The sequence below is a fragment of the Meleagris gallopavo genome, chromosome 22 (genome assembly GCF_000146605.3).
Source record: "Meleagris gallopavo isolate NT-WF06-2002-E0010 breed Aviagen turkey brand Nicholas breeding stock chromosome 22, Turkey_5.1, whole genome shotgun sequence".
NCBI lineage: Eukaryota > Metazoa > Chordata > Aves > Galliformes > Phasianidae > Meleagris > Meleagris gallopavo.
The window spans coordinates 1,371,562-1,386,289 of NC_015032.2; the positions used below are offsets into that span (position 1 = coordinate 1,371,562).

The 14,728-nt window shown below is 45.4% G+C and overlaps 2 protein-coding genes across 2 annotated transcripts in view; one reads left to right on the top strand and one right to left on the bottom strand.

Moving 5' to 3' along the window:
- Positions 1-74: 74 nt before the first annotated feature.
- Positions 75-8,849, top strand: EIF6 (eukaryotic translation initiation factor 6). The gene is made up of 6 exons (XM_003211897.4): positions 75-278; positions 354-439; positions 2,219-2,394; positions 3,218-3,394; positions 3,930-4,111; positions 5,404-8,849. The coding sequence occupies exons 1-6, from the start codon at positions 172-174 to the stop codon at positions 5,411-5,413; spliced, it is 738 nt and encodes a 245-aa protein (XP_003211945.1). The 5' UTR covers positions 75-171; the 3' UTR covers positions 5,414-8,849.
- A 446-nt stretch (positions 8,850-9,295) lies between these two features.
- Positions 9,296-14,728, bottom strand: part of MMP24 (matrix metallopeptidase 24) — a 43,583-nt gene continuing 38,150 nt past the window's right edge. Inside the window, exons 7-9 of the mRNA XM_031556594.1 lie at positions 13,972-14,110; positions 11,871-12,137; positions 9,296-10,776 (exon numbers count right to left, since the gene is read on the bottom strand). Coding sequence (XP_031412454.1) covers positions 10,439-10,776; positions 11,871-12,137; positions 13,972-14,110 — 744 coding nt within the window. The 3' untranslated portion in view covers positions 9,296-10,438. The remainder of the gene's footprint in view (positions 10,777-11,870; positions 12,138-13,971; positions 14,111-14,728) is intronic.

Below are 14,728 nucleotides of genomic sequence, written 5' to 3' on the forward strand. Positions count from 1 at the left end.
AGCACCTCCCGGCCGGCAGGGGGCGCTGTTCCTCCTGGCTATTCCGGGCCGCTCTGCCCCGCGGCTTCCGCCCTCCGCCGTCAGAAGCGGAAGCGGTCGTGCCGCGTGGGGTTGGTTGCGGCCGCCGCTCCCGGACGTCCATCGGTCCGTGCGCCGATCGAGATCGCGGCCATGGCCGTCCGCGCCAGCTTCGAGAACAACAACGAGCTGGGCTGCTTCGCCAAGCTCACCAACGCCTACTGTCTGGTGGCTATCGGCGGCTCCGAGAACTTCTACAGGTGAGAGAGCCGCGAGGGCCCTGCCCGGCCTCCCCGAGCCCTGCGCCCGCTCCTAACGGCGCCTTCTTCTTGCAGCGTCTTCGAGGGAGAGCTCTTCGGGACCATCCCGGTGGTGCACGCCTCCATCGCCGGCTGCCGCATCATCGGCAGGATGTGTGTGGGTAGGTGGCCGGGTGGGAGCGGAGGGACGGCGGGGCCGTGCTCTGCCCGTGCCGCCCCGAGGGGCCCCGGCTGCAGTGCGGAGGCTGGGCGGAGGGCAGCGCTCCTTGTCTTCGGAGCTTTTATTTGACTGCATCGTGCGGAAAAGCTGTGAAGCTGGAGTAAATCTTAGAATCGTTAGAGTTGGAAGGGACCTCTGAAGGCCATCTGGTCCAACTCCCCTGCAGTGAACAGGGACAGCACAGCTCTGTCAGATTGCCTTGGGCCTTATCCAGCCTTGTCTTGGAAGTCTCCAGGGATGGAGCATAAACCTCATCCCTTGGTAACCTGTTCTAGTGCCTCAACACCCTCACTGTCAAAGCTTTTTTTATGTCTCTCCTGTTCTGAGGACTGCACACCTGGATGCAGTACTCCAGGTGAGTACTGTGCAGAGCAGAGGGGCAGATCCCATCCCTTGCTTTCCTGGCTACACATCTTTTGATGCAGTCCGAAGATACAATTGGCTTTCTGGACTAAGAGGGCACACTGCTTCCCACCTACCAGTACTCCCAGGTCTTTTCTGGCAGGGCTTGCTCAGTCCTTTCATCCCCCAGCTTGTATTGGTAATGGGAGTTGCCTCGGCCCAGGTGCAGACCTTGCACTTGGATTTGTTGGACCTCATGAGGTTCACCTGGGCTCACTGCTCAGCCTGTGTAGGTCCCTCTGGATGGCGTCCTGTCTTGAGCATGTTGACCCCACCACACAGCTTGGTGTTATCAGCCAACTTGCTGAGGGTGCCCTTGGTTCCCCTGTCAGTGTCACTGATGAAGATATTAAAGTGGTGCCCCAGCACTGACTCTGGTGGGACACCACTCATCACTGATCTCCATCCAGACCATTGACCACTGCTCTTTAGTCTTGATCCTGCAATCAGTTCTTTGTCCATTGAAGAGTCCACCCATCAAATCCGTATCTTTCCAATTTGGAGAGGAGGATGCTGTGGGCTGCTGTGTCAGAATGAAGTTGAAATAGATGCCATCAGTGCCTCTTCCCTTGTCCATTGATACAGTGAAAGAAAATAAAGCTTGGCCAATACAAACAGATGAAACCCAACAATAAAACAAACACAGCCACCCGAAATAGGTTTGCAGGAAGTGCCTACTGGTCAGGACCTGAAGAGAGGTCATTGATGTGCATAAATCGGTTTTGTAGTAAGCAGGGAGAAGCTGTTCCATTTCATTTGGAGGTCAGTGATTCAGAAACATTGCTGGAGAGAGCATTCCAGATGTGAAGGTCAAAGAGAGGTCTTTCCATGACTGGCTGCTGACACGCTGTTTAGTAGAGCACACTTTGTGCTTGCTTTTTGTTCCTGGAAGGTCTCTGCTCACACAGTCTTACAGTCTTGCTCAAGGAAAGGAACAAAAACGAGCACGATGTGTAGGCTCTATGGGGGCAGACAGCATCTTTGGGGGAAATCGTTCCAAAGTGTTTTGTTTGGAACCTTGTGTATCCTATTGAAAAGGCTGGATAAAAGTAGTGCAGTTAACCTGTCTATATTCTTAAATCTTTGTTTTATCTTCGTTTTCCACCTCACTTGTGCTTTTGTATTAATAAATGGTCACATTATTTCTGTGGGACTGAATTTTGGGCTTGAAAAGAGTAGATAGGGCAGGGGCCCCAAGCCATTGTGTCAGCATCAGGAAAGTAGTAAGCACAGTGGAAATATCTGCTTTTTTTTGAAATTACTTTAAAGTGAAACTCTTTGTTTTCTTTTTCCTTTTCTTGTTTTTGGGTCATCTTAGGGAACAGGCATGGGCTGTTGGTGCCAAGCAGTACAACAGACCAAGAACTTCAGCACATCCGCAACAGCCTCCCAGATTCCGTGCGAATTCAGCGAGTGGAGGAGCGGCTCTCAGCGCTGGGCAATGTCACCACCTGCAATGACTACGTAGCTCTTGTTCATCCGGATCTGGACAGGGTATATGGCTTCTGAATTCAGTGTGGATACATCTGAAATTATTCCTAGGTTGCAATTTCAGCTTGTAGCTATTTGGGGATTACTGTGAGTAGTGTGAATGCCAGAAGAGCTGTGCCACCAGCTGAGCTAACATCACGTAGGAAGCTGTGTTCCCTGTTCCCGTTCCTCTCAGGAGAGAAATCTCAATATTGGATTTTGAACTTATGACTCAGTTTCAGTCGATCCGTTTCTTTTCCTGTTGTTATCTTTACGTGTAGGTGTGGATCCTGTCCTAAGTATGTAGTGTGCATACTGCATGAGCATACTGTAGTTATCTGTGCTTGTAGAAAGAAAGGAGTGGGATATGGAAGAGTACTGTGAGATGCAGTTAGCTTTGCATCTGTAAAACTGAAGCAATAGTGTGCATGTATGTAAAGAACATAGAAAGCTTGGCCAGGACTGTAGTAGTAGTAGTTACAAGATGTCACTGACCTACTTGAAAGTTTTGTAATATCCATGGTCTCTGCCAACACTGTAGTGGTGTATATGTCCATAGTGAAAAATAGAAACTCTTGTATAAAAACTTAAAGGCAGGGCAGAAAGAGGAGAGGAAGAGCAGTGCTCAGTGGGGTGTGTTCGTAGAGTTGTGTTGGCTTGCAGCTCACTATGTGCAGGTTAATCCAGAAGAGTAAGAGCATTCTGTAATGTTTGAATTGCAGTGGGTTGTGAAAGTGAGGACAGGCTTTCAATGGGAGGATCCCAGCTGGTTACTCTTTGAAAGAATACTATGACTTCAATTTGTACAATACCATTTTGCTGAGGACTTTGTTCTCTTTGTTTGCAGGAAACTGAAGAGATCTTGGCAGATGTACTGAAGGTTGAAGTTTTCAGACAAACAGTAGCAGATCAGGTGCTGGTAGGAAGTTACTGTGTATTTAGTAACCAAGGAGGAATTGTGCATCCCAAAACTTCCATTGAGGATCAGGATGAACTGTCTTCATTGCTGCAGGTCCCACTTGTGGTAAGGCTTGTGAGGTGTGTTTTTTCTCACGGCTCCCTTCCATCACAGTTTGTGGTTTTAGTGTTTCTACATTCTCATGGGCTCCCAGACACTGTTTTCTCTGTAAGGATGTCCCAAATGGGAGGTGAGGAGAAGACCCGAAGAAGGGCAGTCTTCTGAGGCGTGTTCCCCTTCTTTTCTGTGTTTGAATAAGATGCACAGAACCTTCAGGTTGCTTCTGAAAGGTTCTGCCAGAGTTATGCAATTTGAGATGACTCATTCACGCAGAGTGTGAAATGGTCTGTGGTTTGGCCAAAGGCAAAGAGTTGAGCAATAAAATCCCGTGTCTGCACTGTTGGATTTTTAAATCCTGGGATTGCTCTGCCTTTTTGCTTCCTGTTCATGATGGGGTGTTACAATTGTTTTGTTTTGTTTTGTTTTTCTCTGAATCTCATAGGCTTTTCTTCCAGAAGTTAAAGGCTGCGTAAGGAAGCATAATAAAATGTATTGATATCAGCATGCCATGCCAACTTTTGCCACTTTGTTTATTTTCCAGGCTGGGACAGTAAACCGTGGCAGTGAGGTTATTGGAGCAGGAATGGTTGTAAATGACTGGTGTGCCTTCTGTGGGCTGGACACAACCAGCACTGAGCTCTCTGTCATTGAGAGCATCTTCAAGCTGAATGAAGCTCAGCCAAGTACTATTGCTACCAACATGAGAGATTCCTTGATAGACAGGTAAGGAGGATCCAGCTCTGTATAATTGTAATCAGAGAGGATTTCAGTACAAGGAAGCTGTAAAACTAGCTGCCTCTCAAAGTTGATTGCTCTCTTCTTCATGTCTGTCCCAGTTTCAAGCATGATAGGGAAAAGAGGGGGCGGGGGGGAGGGGGTGGCCCCTTTCACCCTTCTGTCCCTCTTTTGGAGAGAAGGAAAGAAAAACAACCCCACTCAGATAAGGAGAGATAAAAGATTTGCTACAGACGGTAGAAGACTATAAGATAATAATAAGAAGAGAGTTACAATTAATAAATAAAGCAAAATGGGAGAGAGGGGAAGGTTCTGACTGTGCTGCTCACTGCGCTGCTGGAAACTGGAAGAAACCTTCACCCCATTATCCAGAACTGGAGATCACATAGGAATAGTTGGGAATAGTAGTTTGTTCATCTCAGCATGTCTTCCTCTTGGAGTTAGAACTCAAGTGAGACTGCTGGAGAGCACAGGACCAGGAAGTACATTTTCACTGTGCTCAGTGCCTGCTCAGCCACCAGCCTGCTGCAGGATGTCATGATGTGGAATACTGATAAAACCAAGAAGTGTCCTCTTTGCTTTTATTGGGTTATGGATGAGAATTATTTTGTTGCAGAAAGATTTCTTTTATCATAGTAGCTGATAAGCCACTGAAGTCACACATGGGAGGTGTAACAGTTACTGTTCATAGTCAGGACTGGTGGTGGTATTGGACTTTTCCCATTCATTGATGAATGCAAAAAGTTCTGCAGGCTTTAGGAGCCTATATATGTGAAAACTAGTTTCATTTGGGCTTTCGACTGATTGTAGTTCATCTGATGATTGCCATAATCCTAGAGGTGTATTCTCGAGCTACTCAAACCACTGTAACTTATAGTTCTCTGCTCTTATAGAAGTGTATGGGAGTGGTTTATGGTATAGGGAAAGAGTAAGGAATTCCTTGAATGAAGAACCCTTCAAAAGAGTTCTTAGCTACCCCTTCACTGTTCCTATTTAACGGCTTGGTGCTTCTGAGCACAATCAAACGTGTGCTTTTAGTAACTACTAGGACAAGACAGTGTACGTGTTGCCTTTGCCAGCCTGACAAGCATGTTCTTACAGCTGGCTGTCAGCAGTCACCAGACCTCCTTCAGTCTTCTCACAGATTTATGTTTTAGGAAAGGAAATTACTGATGGTCCTTTATGACTGGAGGTTGAGAACTGATTATAATGGTGTTTTGAAGTGTGTTCTGCACTCTGGCACTTTTCTGCTAAATCTCATTTCTGTTTTGTCTCTTCAGCTTGGCGTGAGCAGTGTTGGTTCGTGCAATTCAAGAAGCTCCTAAGGAGTGAAGAGTCAAGCTGCAGTTTGGATTACAGACCTCTAGATCTTTGTTTCTGCAGGACTAGCACCAGGAAGAGGCTACCAAAAAAACACCTTTTCTGTAATGTTTTGTAAACTAAATATTATTGCAAAAAATGGCAAATAACTTTCACGAGTTCCAAATATGGAATGTTCTCTATCCCTTTGCTGATGTTCTTCATTTCTTCTTCAGCTGTACTTTCTCTGTGATGCTGACTGAGGCCTTTAAATTAGCCCACAATATTCACTTGTTTGGATTTTGGTTACTGATAACTAGAAAATTTTGCCTTAAATAGAGGATTAATATTCTGCTCTGCAGCTGGCAGTTTCAGCACATCTGTGGTACTGCCCACTCTTTCTTCTCATACTCTTGGTGTTTCTGCTGTAGGTAGGCATAAGAGCCCCTGTATTTCCTGTACCAAAAACATAGTATTTAACTTGCCACAAGAAATTTCAGAAGGCACCACCTGCTGTCCTGCCCTGACTTGTAGCTATTTTCATGGGGCTGCTGATTCTGAAATGATCAGCTCTGACTGAAAATGGAGTTTCTCAAAGAAGTCAAACCAGGGACTTAACAGCCAGTTGTGACTGCCTCCAGGGATTTGATCTGTTGTTTGCAGATGTCAGACCTGTGTGGTACTTCTGAGACATCTGCAAAAGATCACTGAGAAACATGCAGTTGCTGATGGGCTTAGGTGTTCTCCATGGGAGTTGGCCACCGTCCCTGAGAAACTCACAGAAGTCAGCAAATCAGAAAGAGTTGAACCATGTGAACTTGAGTTACCCTAGAGGCAAAGGTTAATTAACGAAGTTCTAAATGGTTGTTGCATTCAGCTGTACTTTCTACTTTTGAGGGCTTGCTGTTGAAGAGTTCTGCCCTTGCCTGGCAGCAATGGCGATGCAGAGGAGCTGTAGAGTTAACAGGTTCTGGGATTTGTAGCTCCCTTAATGTAGTGGACAGCCTTTCTTGGCTGATTCCATCTCTCCTCCTCCGTGTCAGTGTTTAGCATCAGAAGCTGATTGCCTTTTGTCATGTTGCAGGGCTCTCTTATTAGGAATAGGTAAAGAGCCTGACTGCTGCTGTGCCTGCTGGCATGGAGTCACCAACTGTAAATAAGTAACACTGTACCCCTTTTTTTTTTTTTTTTTTCCTAGCTTTGTGGGGTTTTTTTCTTCCTCATTCCAATCATTAGGCAGAAATCCTAGATTGTATTAGTGATCTTGATATGCGTTAGAATTGCTTAAGCAAGAAAAATAATCCAGTTTCTGTGAAATGCAGATCCATTAGTGAGAAGGATTCTGAGATGCTGGTGAGGGTGGCAATATGCCAATTAGAGACAGACAAGAAGAGGGATTGCTGACTGTGGCGTGTGACTTCCAATGAAACTTGCACTGAAATTTGGGAACTGGGAGGTGGCAAATACAGTATCGGTTCTAAACAAAAGGTTTGTGGGAATTCTGAACTGGGAAGGTGGACCTATGTGGAAGGAGAATTAACAGAAACTGTAATACAGAATGAAATCAGTAGAAACATCACGAGACAGCAATAAACTGGATGCTTTAAGTGCAAGTCATGTCTCATAAGGCCTATGGAGTAATTTAAAGTTTGGTTGTAATCTCTGAATTTCTGAGGAGGCTTTTGGCAGGGTTTTGTGCCAAAGGCTTTTAAGGATCCCGGATAATCCTGTGGGAGGGAGGCTCATGTATGTGCCAGAGGATGGGGAAAATGTCAGAGTAAATGATTGGATCTTTCACTGGGATTTCAGAGGGAGCTCAGCTGTGTGCAGTTGGGGCAGGGCAGTGAAGTTTGCTCAGACTGCCTCACTCTCACTTGTAAGCACAAGAACTGACTGATGTGTTGATGGGAAGGTGGGAGATAGGAGAAGATCCCTTTGAAGTTTAAAGACTGATTACAAAGCAGAAACAACTGACTGCTCTTAGAGTGGAGGGCAACTTCTGTTCTGACTGATGGTTGACACATCCCAGCATACTTAAACTTACCTGGAAAAATGAACTAACTTTACTGGTGATCAAATTATTCACGCTAGTCAAAAACGAATAAATCAGTAGAGAATACTGAGTGCAGAACAGAGTACGTGAGGGGCTGCTCTTTGCAGGAGCTGCAACTGCTGTGCTTCAGGTGGGTGTGCCAGGACACCCCTCTTGCTGCCCAGATGGCCATGCTGCAGAGCAGTGTTGTGCCAAGAACACGCTTGGGAGAGCCCCTTGCTTGTGGGATTAGAGTTGGGTGAGCACTGATGTTCCTCCTCCCCTGTGGTGGCAATATGTCCTGGTGCTGTGCTTCTGGACAAGAAGTACAGTGTGGCCACCTGTCTGGGAGATGCTTTACCCATGCTGATGGGAGACGTGCTGGGTTGATACTCAGATGATGTGCTTGTGTAGCATCAGGCAGCGAAGAGCTTGGACATGTGGAGTCTAAGGAGCTGTGTCCTACATGGACACACCAATATGTAACCTGCCCCTAGAAAGTGAGCGTGCACTAGGAGTCAAATCAGGAGGTAGTTAGAAAAGGTACCAATTTCTTCAGTTCCTTAAAGCTGCAGTTCTTGAGTTCTGGCTCTGTGGGGCAGAAGGCTTACCTTACTGCAGCAGGCACTGTGCTGCAAGGCAGCACATAGCTGTGAGCAGACAGCTGAGCTTCCTACAGCCCCTCATATCGTGCTCATTGCACAGCTTGATACTCAGCATGAAGTCCTGAAGGGAAGCAAAGCCAACCTTTAGGCATGAGGAGAAAAAACCCAAAAGAACAAAAGCAGACATTTCTCCAGGTTGTAAATTTTTTTTTTTTTAATGATGGCTGTTGGAAGTTGCTCAAAGGTTCGGGCTGTCACAGTCCCAGAGGAGATGGCAGCGTACAGATGAGTTCGATGTGCCATGTGGCTGTGGCATTCATAGTGTGCATTCTACCACATAAATAGTACACATAGCAACTTAGGGAGTAGCGTGTATGGGGGGTGTCTAATTAGTAGCTCTGATTTCATTTGGTCCTTTGCACTCCTTCACCCATCATAAGACATTACCACATTTTTTCACTAAGATTCAGTTTTGCATCTACTAGCTTCTCACTTATTTCATAATATCTTTGTTATACATTTTATGCTTAAACAATAAAAAATGTGGCTATGGAAATTAATCATGAGAGACAAAATACAGTTGGAGACCACATTATGCAGTCCTAGTGGGCTTCACTATGAAATACCTATTGGTCTATCTGGCTTCATCATAGCAATATTTGAGCACTAGTTAGAAATCCAGAATGCAAACAATCTTTCTGCTTTTTCATTCCTCATAATTGTAATTACAAATACTTATAGCATGTTTGTCAAGAAAATAAAAATCCTTGGATTTTTTTTTCGTAGCTGATATTATGGGGTTGTACTTTTCTAAACTACCTGGACATTCTGTGCATTGCACTTCCATTGCACTGAATAACATTCAGTTATAGGCAGAGGGCTTACACTAATCACCTATTCCCTACAGTGGGCGTGCAAAGCAGTTCGTATGCTTATATGAATGGCACTTTCATAGAGGGCTGGACTTAACCAAGATTGCACTGCAAGAGACTTCTCTTATTTAACATGGTGGGACTGTCAGTGTCAACAACAAAATAGGCTGTACTTGTGGTTAGGACACAACATCCCAAACCTTTTGCAGTCGTCACAGAGATAAGCAGAAGCTACCATTGTAAGAAGAGGGCTGTGAAAAGTTACTGACTGGAGGCTCAGGTATTTATTTAGCCTCTGCCTGATTTTATGGCTCTGTCAACTGCGGTTAGTGATGAACTCCTTCTACTGTGTGACATGCTTCCTTTGGTCCTTGCCAAATATTTGCACGTGAAGAAGTGAGCAAAAACAAAATTTCAAAGGCAGACAATGTTTGTAACATCTACAGGGATTGGATTTTGTTTTATAAACAGGCCTAATCCTTACTGTACCTTGACTATTTCAGCAAAACAAACTGACGATCTCACTCCAAACAAACATTTCCATTCTCCTGAAACCCAACGTACAAATTCCACAATCTAGTTACACATGCCACATAACAACAATTCATCTTTTCCCAGCATCTTAACGGGGGCAGAGTGCAGTCTACATTTATACATTTTCCATTATATTGGTAACCACGGCTTTCTGGCTCATGGGAGCTTAAGATCATATGACATCATTCTTTCACGAATGGCTCCCAAAACAAAAACGTGTGTTCCCATATTTGGTGCTGTTATATGCAATTAGCTTGTCTTCAGACTGTCCCAATTAGGACTCGATGTTGCCAAGTAACATTTATGGTGTCTGGTTTGGTGCTTGGTGAGCTTCTGCTCAGCACTCATTGACCTCTTGGAGGGCTGAATGGTTCCTCGTGCACGGTGCTGAGTGGCAGCGTTGATTAGTTATGAATGTACAAAACATCTGACCAGCAGGTATTGGAAAATTGTTTCCAGGTTAATGCCCTGGTTTTTGTAATAAACTAAGAAGATCTCTTAGAATGGCTCAGCATCAGAATGTCTTCTGCTTACGATACTGAATTGTTCCTGTTCAAAGGTTTCATGATCTTAATTCATTTATGAGAGCTATTAAAAAAATGGTTCTGTTCAGAGGTGGTTTAGCTACACTGGAGAATGCTGGGTTTAACAGGGAGCACTGGTGCAGGGAACTGACAGAAGTTTCCCAAAATAGCTGAGAAGTTTGAAGAAAACCTGTCTTGAAGTCTCTGATGTTTGCAGAGTGGGCCTGTGGAGAATGGCACACCAAGACTTACACGACTGAGGCATTAAGAAGGAACGAGGCTCCACACCGCCTGTCTTTTTTCCAGTTTTCCTGCTGCTTTCAGTCCCAGGATGTCCAAAACTTTATAAGTCACTGAAGTAGTTTTGTTTGGTAGGCTTTGAATGCATTTTTTTTTTCATCTTTTTTTTTTGTCCATATCCTTATCAGGTCGATGTGCAGCTGACTGTGTCATACCCACTCCTGGACAGGTCTTTTGTAGTACACAACATTCTGCTGCACCTCTTTGTTTTTAAACTGGAAGATCGTGTACACCAAGACAAGGATACACAGAGACAAAATGCAAGGGATCACAACTGCAATTGCATTTACAGTGCTAGGCACATCATTTATTGTCACCATAATATCCACATCGTCGTGGGGGAGGCGTCTGTCTTTGCTTCGCTCAACATCCTTCTGGTTACAGCCCATCCAGTCTTTGAGGATTGACCTGGGGTAGCCTGGCTCCACGTTCAGCCTCTGGTTATCAAACTTCCAATACTCCTTCCCCTTGTAGAAGTAGGTATAAACTAGGAAACAAAACAGAATAGTTCTCACCATACTATTTCCAACTGATTAAACTCTGCATGCATGAGGGTGTACAGAGAGCCTGAAAGGCTGCAAGGTGGTAGCTCTCCGAGCCAACAACACACACATCCCAAAACCAGGAAGATATGCAGGCATTTTTGGAGCTTGGTTAAAAGGTGAAGCCCCAGCCTTGGCTTGTGGGTGCCATGTTGTCCACAGAGCACCACTCCCCTGGGCCAAGACAAGCTGCTCACTTTCCCCATCTTAAAGCGTTCTGCACTGATTTGTTTTCCTTTTTGTTTGTTTCTTTTTCTGCTTGTTTGCTTGGTGGTTTTTTTGTTTGTTTATTTGTTTTAAACTAAAGCATCTGTAAATACACACTGGTCATTACCAAGCTATTAACAGTCTTCAGAATGACGGTGCCTGGTTGTGATAATGCTTGGATGGATACTTAGGTTTCTGTTCTCAGTCTGAAAGACCAAATGCCAAATAAAACATGTCCTCTAAACAGCAGAATCTGGAAGAGTTGGGTGTTGTTAAGAAACAGCCCAGTCCTGCTGCTAATAACAAGCAGATGTCTGAAGTACCCCTCATCTCCCCAAGGGACTCCAAGACTCCTCTCCTAATCACTCTTCCATGATCAGTGAAAAAGAAAACTTCATACCACAGAGAGAATGTAGGAAGAAAACCTATGGAAGTCCAAACCCATGCTCAGGACCTGGCTAACTTCAAAGAACATCATGCAGGCTGGAGACAGAAAGTGAGCTAGCTACAGATAAGAAAACAGAAAAATGTAGCTCATAATCACGGCCCAAAAGAACTTAGGTGGGGGCTGCTGAGGAAGTAAAATCAGAAAAAAAAAATCGCTTTCCCATCCCAAAGAACTGGCTGTGGTTTAGCACCTAAGAGGCTGCCTGGGTTGGGATAAGGGAAGAACCTGACTGCCCTACTCACAGGTGTCAGTGTGACCTTGGGCTGCCTGAGACTTGAATCCTACCTCACCAAAAATCCCAAAACACCCCAAATCCAGCAACCCAACTCCCAGGCTAGACAAGCCGTTATCTATGTAATTTGTACAATAACTGCAGATACATACAGCCCTCTTTGCTGATAAAAGCTCCTTGTGGAGCCTGAGGGATTCCTCTCCACACAGTGATGGGCTTTGGGTACCCTGGGTCCGTTGCTCTCTTGTCCTCGTTGTACCTCCAGTACCTGTCTCCTTTGAAGAAGTAGGTTTTGCCCATAGGCTCCCAGCGCAGAGCCGTGTCGATGCCTTCCCGGGGCAGGCAGTTCCCCAGCTCCACGAGACTGTGTGGGTATCCTGGCTCTGCTGTCACTTCCTTGAAAACCCAGTATTTATCTCCTAGAGTTGAACAGGGATACAGGCAATGAATGAATGTGCAGAATTTGTAGTTAAAGCAATACAAATGTAAAACAGCCACCATGAACCACAGCATGGTGGAGATTAACTGTACTGTACTTAACTGTATTATGTGAAAGTTTCTCCTTGCAATTTTAAACCTGAAACCTCTCAATTTCATTTGGTGCTCCTTAGCTCTTGGTTTGGAAAGTTAGACAACTCCTTCCCATTCATCTTCTCTAGGCCAGTCTTTATTTAAAAGATTTCTCTCACATCCTGCTTTTGTCAGCCCTCCTTCAGGCTAAGGAGCTCTAGGATATTTAATTGTTCCCTGTAGGAAGGCAGTAGGAAGGCCAGTCCATTTCCATTGCCTTTCTCTGAGCCTCCTCTGGTTTTAAAACGTTTTATCGAGCTGAAGGTCTGAAGCTACGTGCAGTAATTCAGAACATGTTTTTGTACAGGAGCATGGCAATGCTTTTCTGACTTACAACCTGTTTTCAGTGACAGATCACCTTCACTAACTATCAGAGCGAAGGGAACTGCTGTGGGCTCCACATAAGGATAAGCATTTTGTTTCTTTAGGGAAAACACCCCTAACACATTTTCCCAGCACCTCAGAAAAGATGTGAGCACATATAACAGCAAAAGCTCACGTTGCACTGGCTGCAGCAAACAGCAGTGTGTCTCCCTTAGACCAGAGCAAGGACAGGAACATAACTGAAGTGCCATGTACCTCACCTAAATGCCACCACGCGCTCTGTAAGTCAACACACCATACTGATGCCTCACCTGTAACATTCTGTTACAGATGTCAATGAGCAGTGGCTGGAATACAAGGTATCCCTCAAGGATGCTGGCTACATTCTTCCCCAAATCTCCCCAAGCTCCTCTGACCAGGGCACCAAACCTTCATCCCTGTCATGAAATGTGGTTTCTGGTTGCCCTGGATCTGGAAAGGGTCTAACGCTGCCATAACGTGTCCAAGGAGACAGCCAGGAGCCTCAGCTCCTGCTCCTCAGGGAGAATCTCTCTTGTCGTTAGATGGAAGTCAACATCCACTGAACCACATTAGCTTTGCAGAGTTTCCTGGCAAGGCCAGCCCACACTAAGGAATATTTTAAGGACTGGCTGTCACACCGGAAGGCAGAAAGCAAAGGAGGACACTTATATATGGCTCAGCTGTTAGTACAACCAAAACCCATTAGCAAAAACGAAGAATGTGTAAGAAAAGGCCAGGTCTGTCCTAGCAGCCTCTCTTTTCACTTGTACCACCTACCTTCTTAATGGACTAAAAGATTATGAGGGATGTTGCCAAGCAACCATTTTTGCTAGTGCTGTAAGGAGGAGAAAAGGAGCCCTGCATGACTTAGCTGGCATGGCAAATGGTCACCCAGGCACTTCTGCATGCATAGAGAGATTTTTTAAGGCTGTAGGAGGTCTTATGGCTGAACTCTGCAACCCAAGCTGCAGCTGACTCGCACAATTTCCTTTGTAGCAGATGAAGGAGAGCATCTGAATACAATCTGAATACAATGGCACAAGGGCTAGCAGTAAAACCTTAGGAGGCTGTGCAGCACCAGTGCCCTGCACTGCTCCACAGTACTCCACACCCAACATACAAGCAAGGAGAGAGGCTGCTTCTGCTGTGTAGCAACACATCTTTTCTGGCCCTTTGATGTGGAATTCAAATCTGGTGATTTGGTTAGTGGCTTGGGAAACACTGGTTGCTTGAAATGCCCTCTTTGGAAGGATCCAGTGAACCTGTCCTCACCACCTTAACGCTGTGGGAGTGTGAAGTAAGGTAGGTGTGATAGGCTTGTACTGCAATATACTGTACCTTTGAAGAAAACAAATTTTCCATCAGACCTCTCATAGGCTGCATCAATCTTTGCAGGGAGACCTTTCCAGAACTGCTCAATTTGCATGGGATATCCCTCCTGCACCCGGTTGTTGCGCAGACGCCAGAACCAGCGATCCTGAGAAAAATCAGAAAGCTCTTCAGACTGACTGTTTTCAGCCTGCAGTCACATCAGGCTGCACATCCAGCAGCTAACATTACTAATTCTTGCCTAAGCCTGTAATCATCTAAGAAAGAAGTCCTAGTTTGTTGGTTGTGCTGCCCAACACCTTCTCCAGTGGTGTTGGAGAAGGTTGCTTCCAGCAGGAAGCATTTCATGGGGCGGAGGGCAGCCAAAGGGGCAAGAAGTTCACCAGTGGAGATCCTCAGGGGTCAGTTCTGGGGTCTGCCCTGTTCAATAACTTTAATGAATGATCTGGGTGAGGTCATTGAGTGCAACCTCAGTAAGTTTGCAGATGACACCAAGTTGGCAGGAAGTGTTGATCTGCCTGGAGGTAGGAAGGCCCTACAGAGAGCCTTCTCCAAAACTGCAGTCAGGTGCTGAATGGGCTGCCCAGGGAGATGGCTGAGTCACTGTCCCTCGAGGAGTTCAAGAACTGTTTAGATGTTGTACTGAGGGACATGGGTTAGTGGGGAAACGTTGGTTTTAGGATGATCTTGGATGTCTTTTCCAGCTTCAACAATTCTATGAATCTATGATTTCAAGTTGATTACTGGGACTCTGACAAAGGGTAGA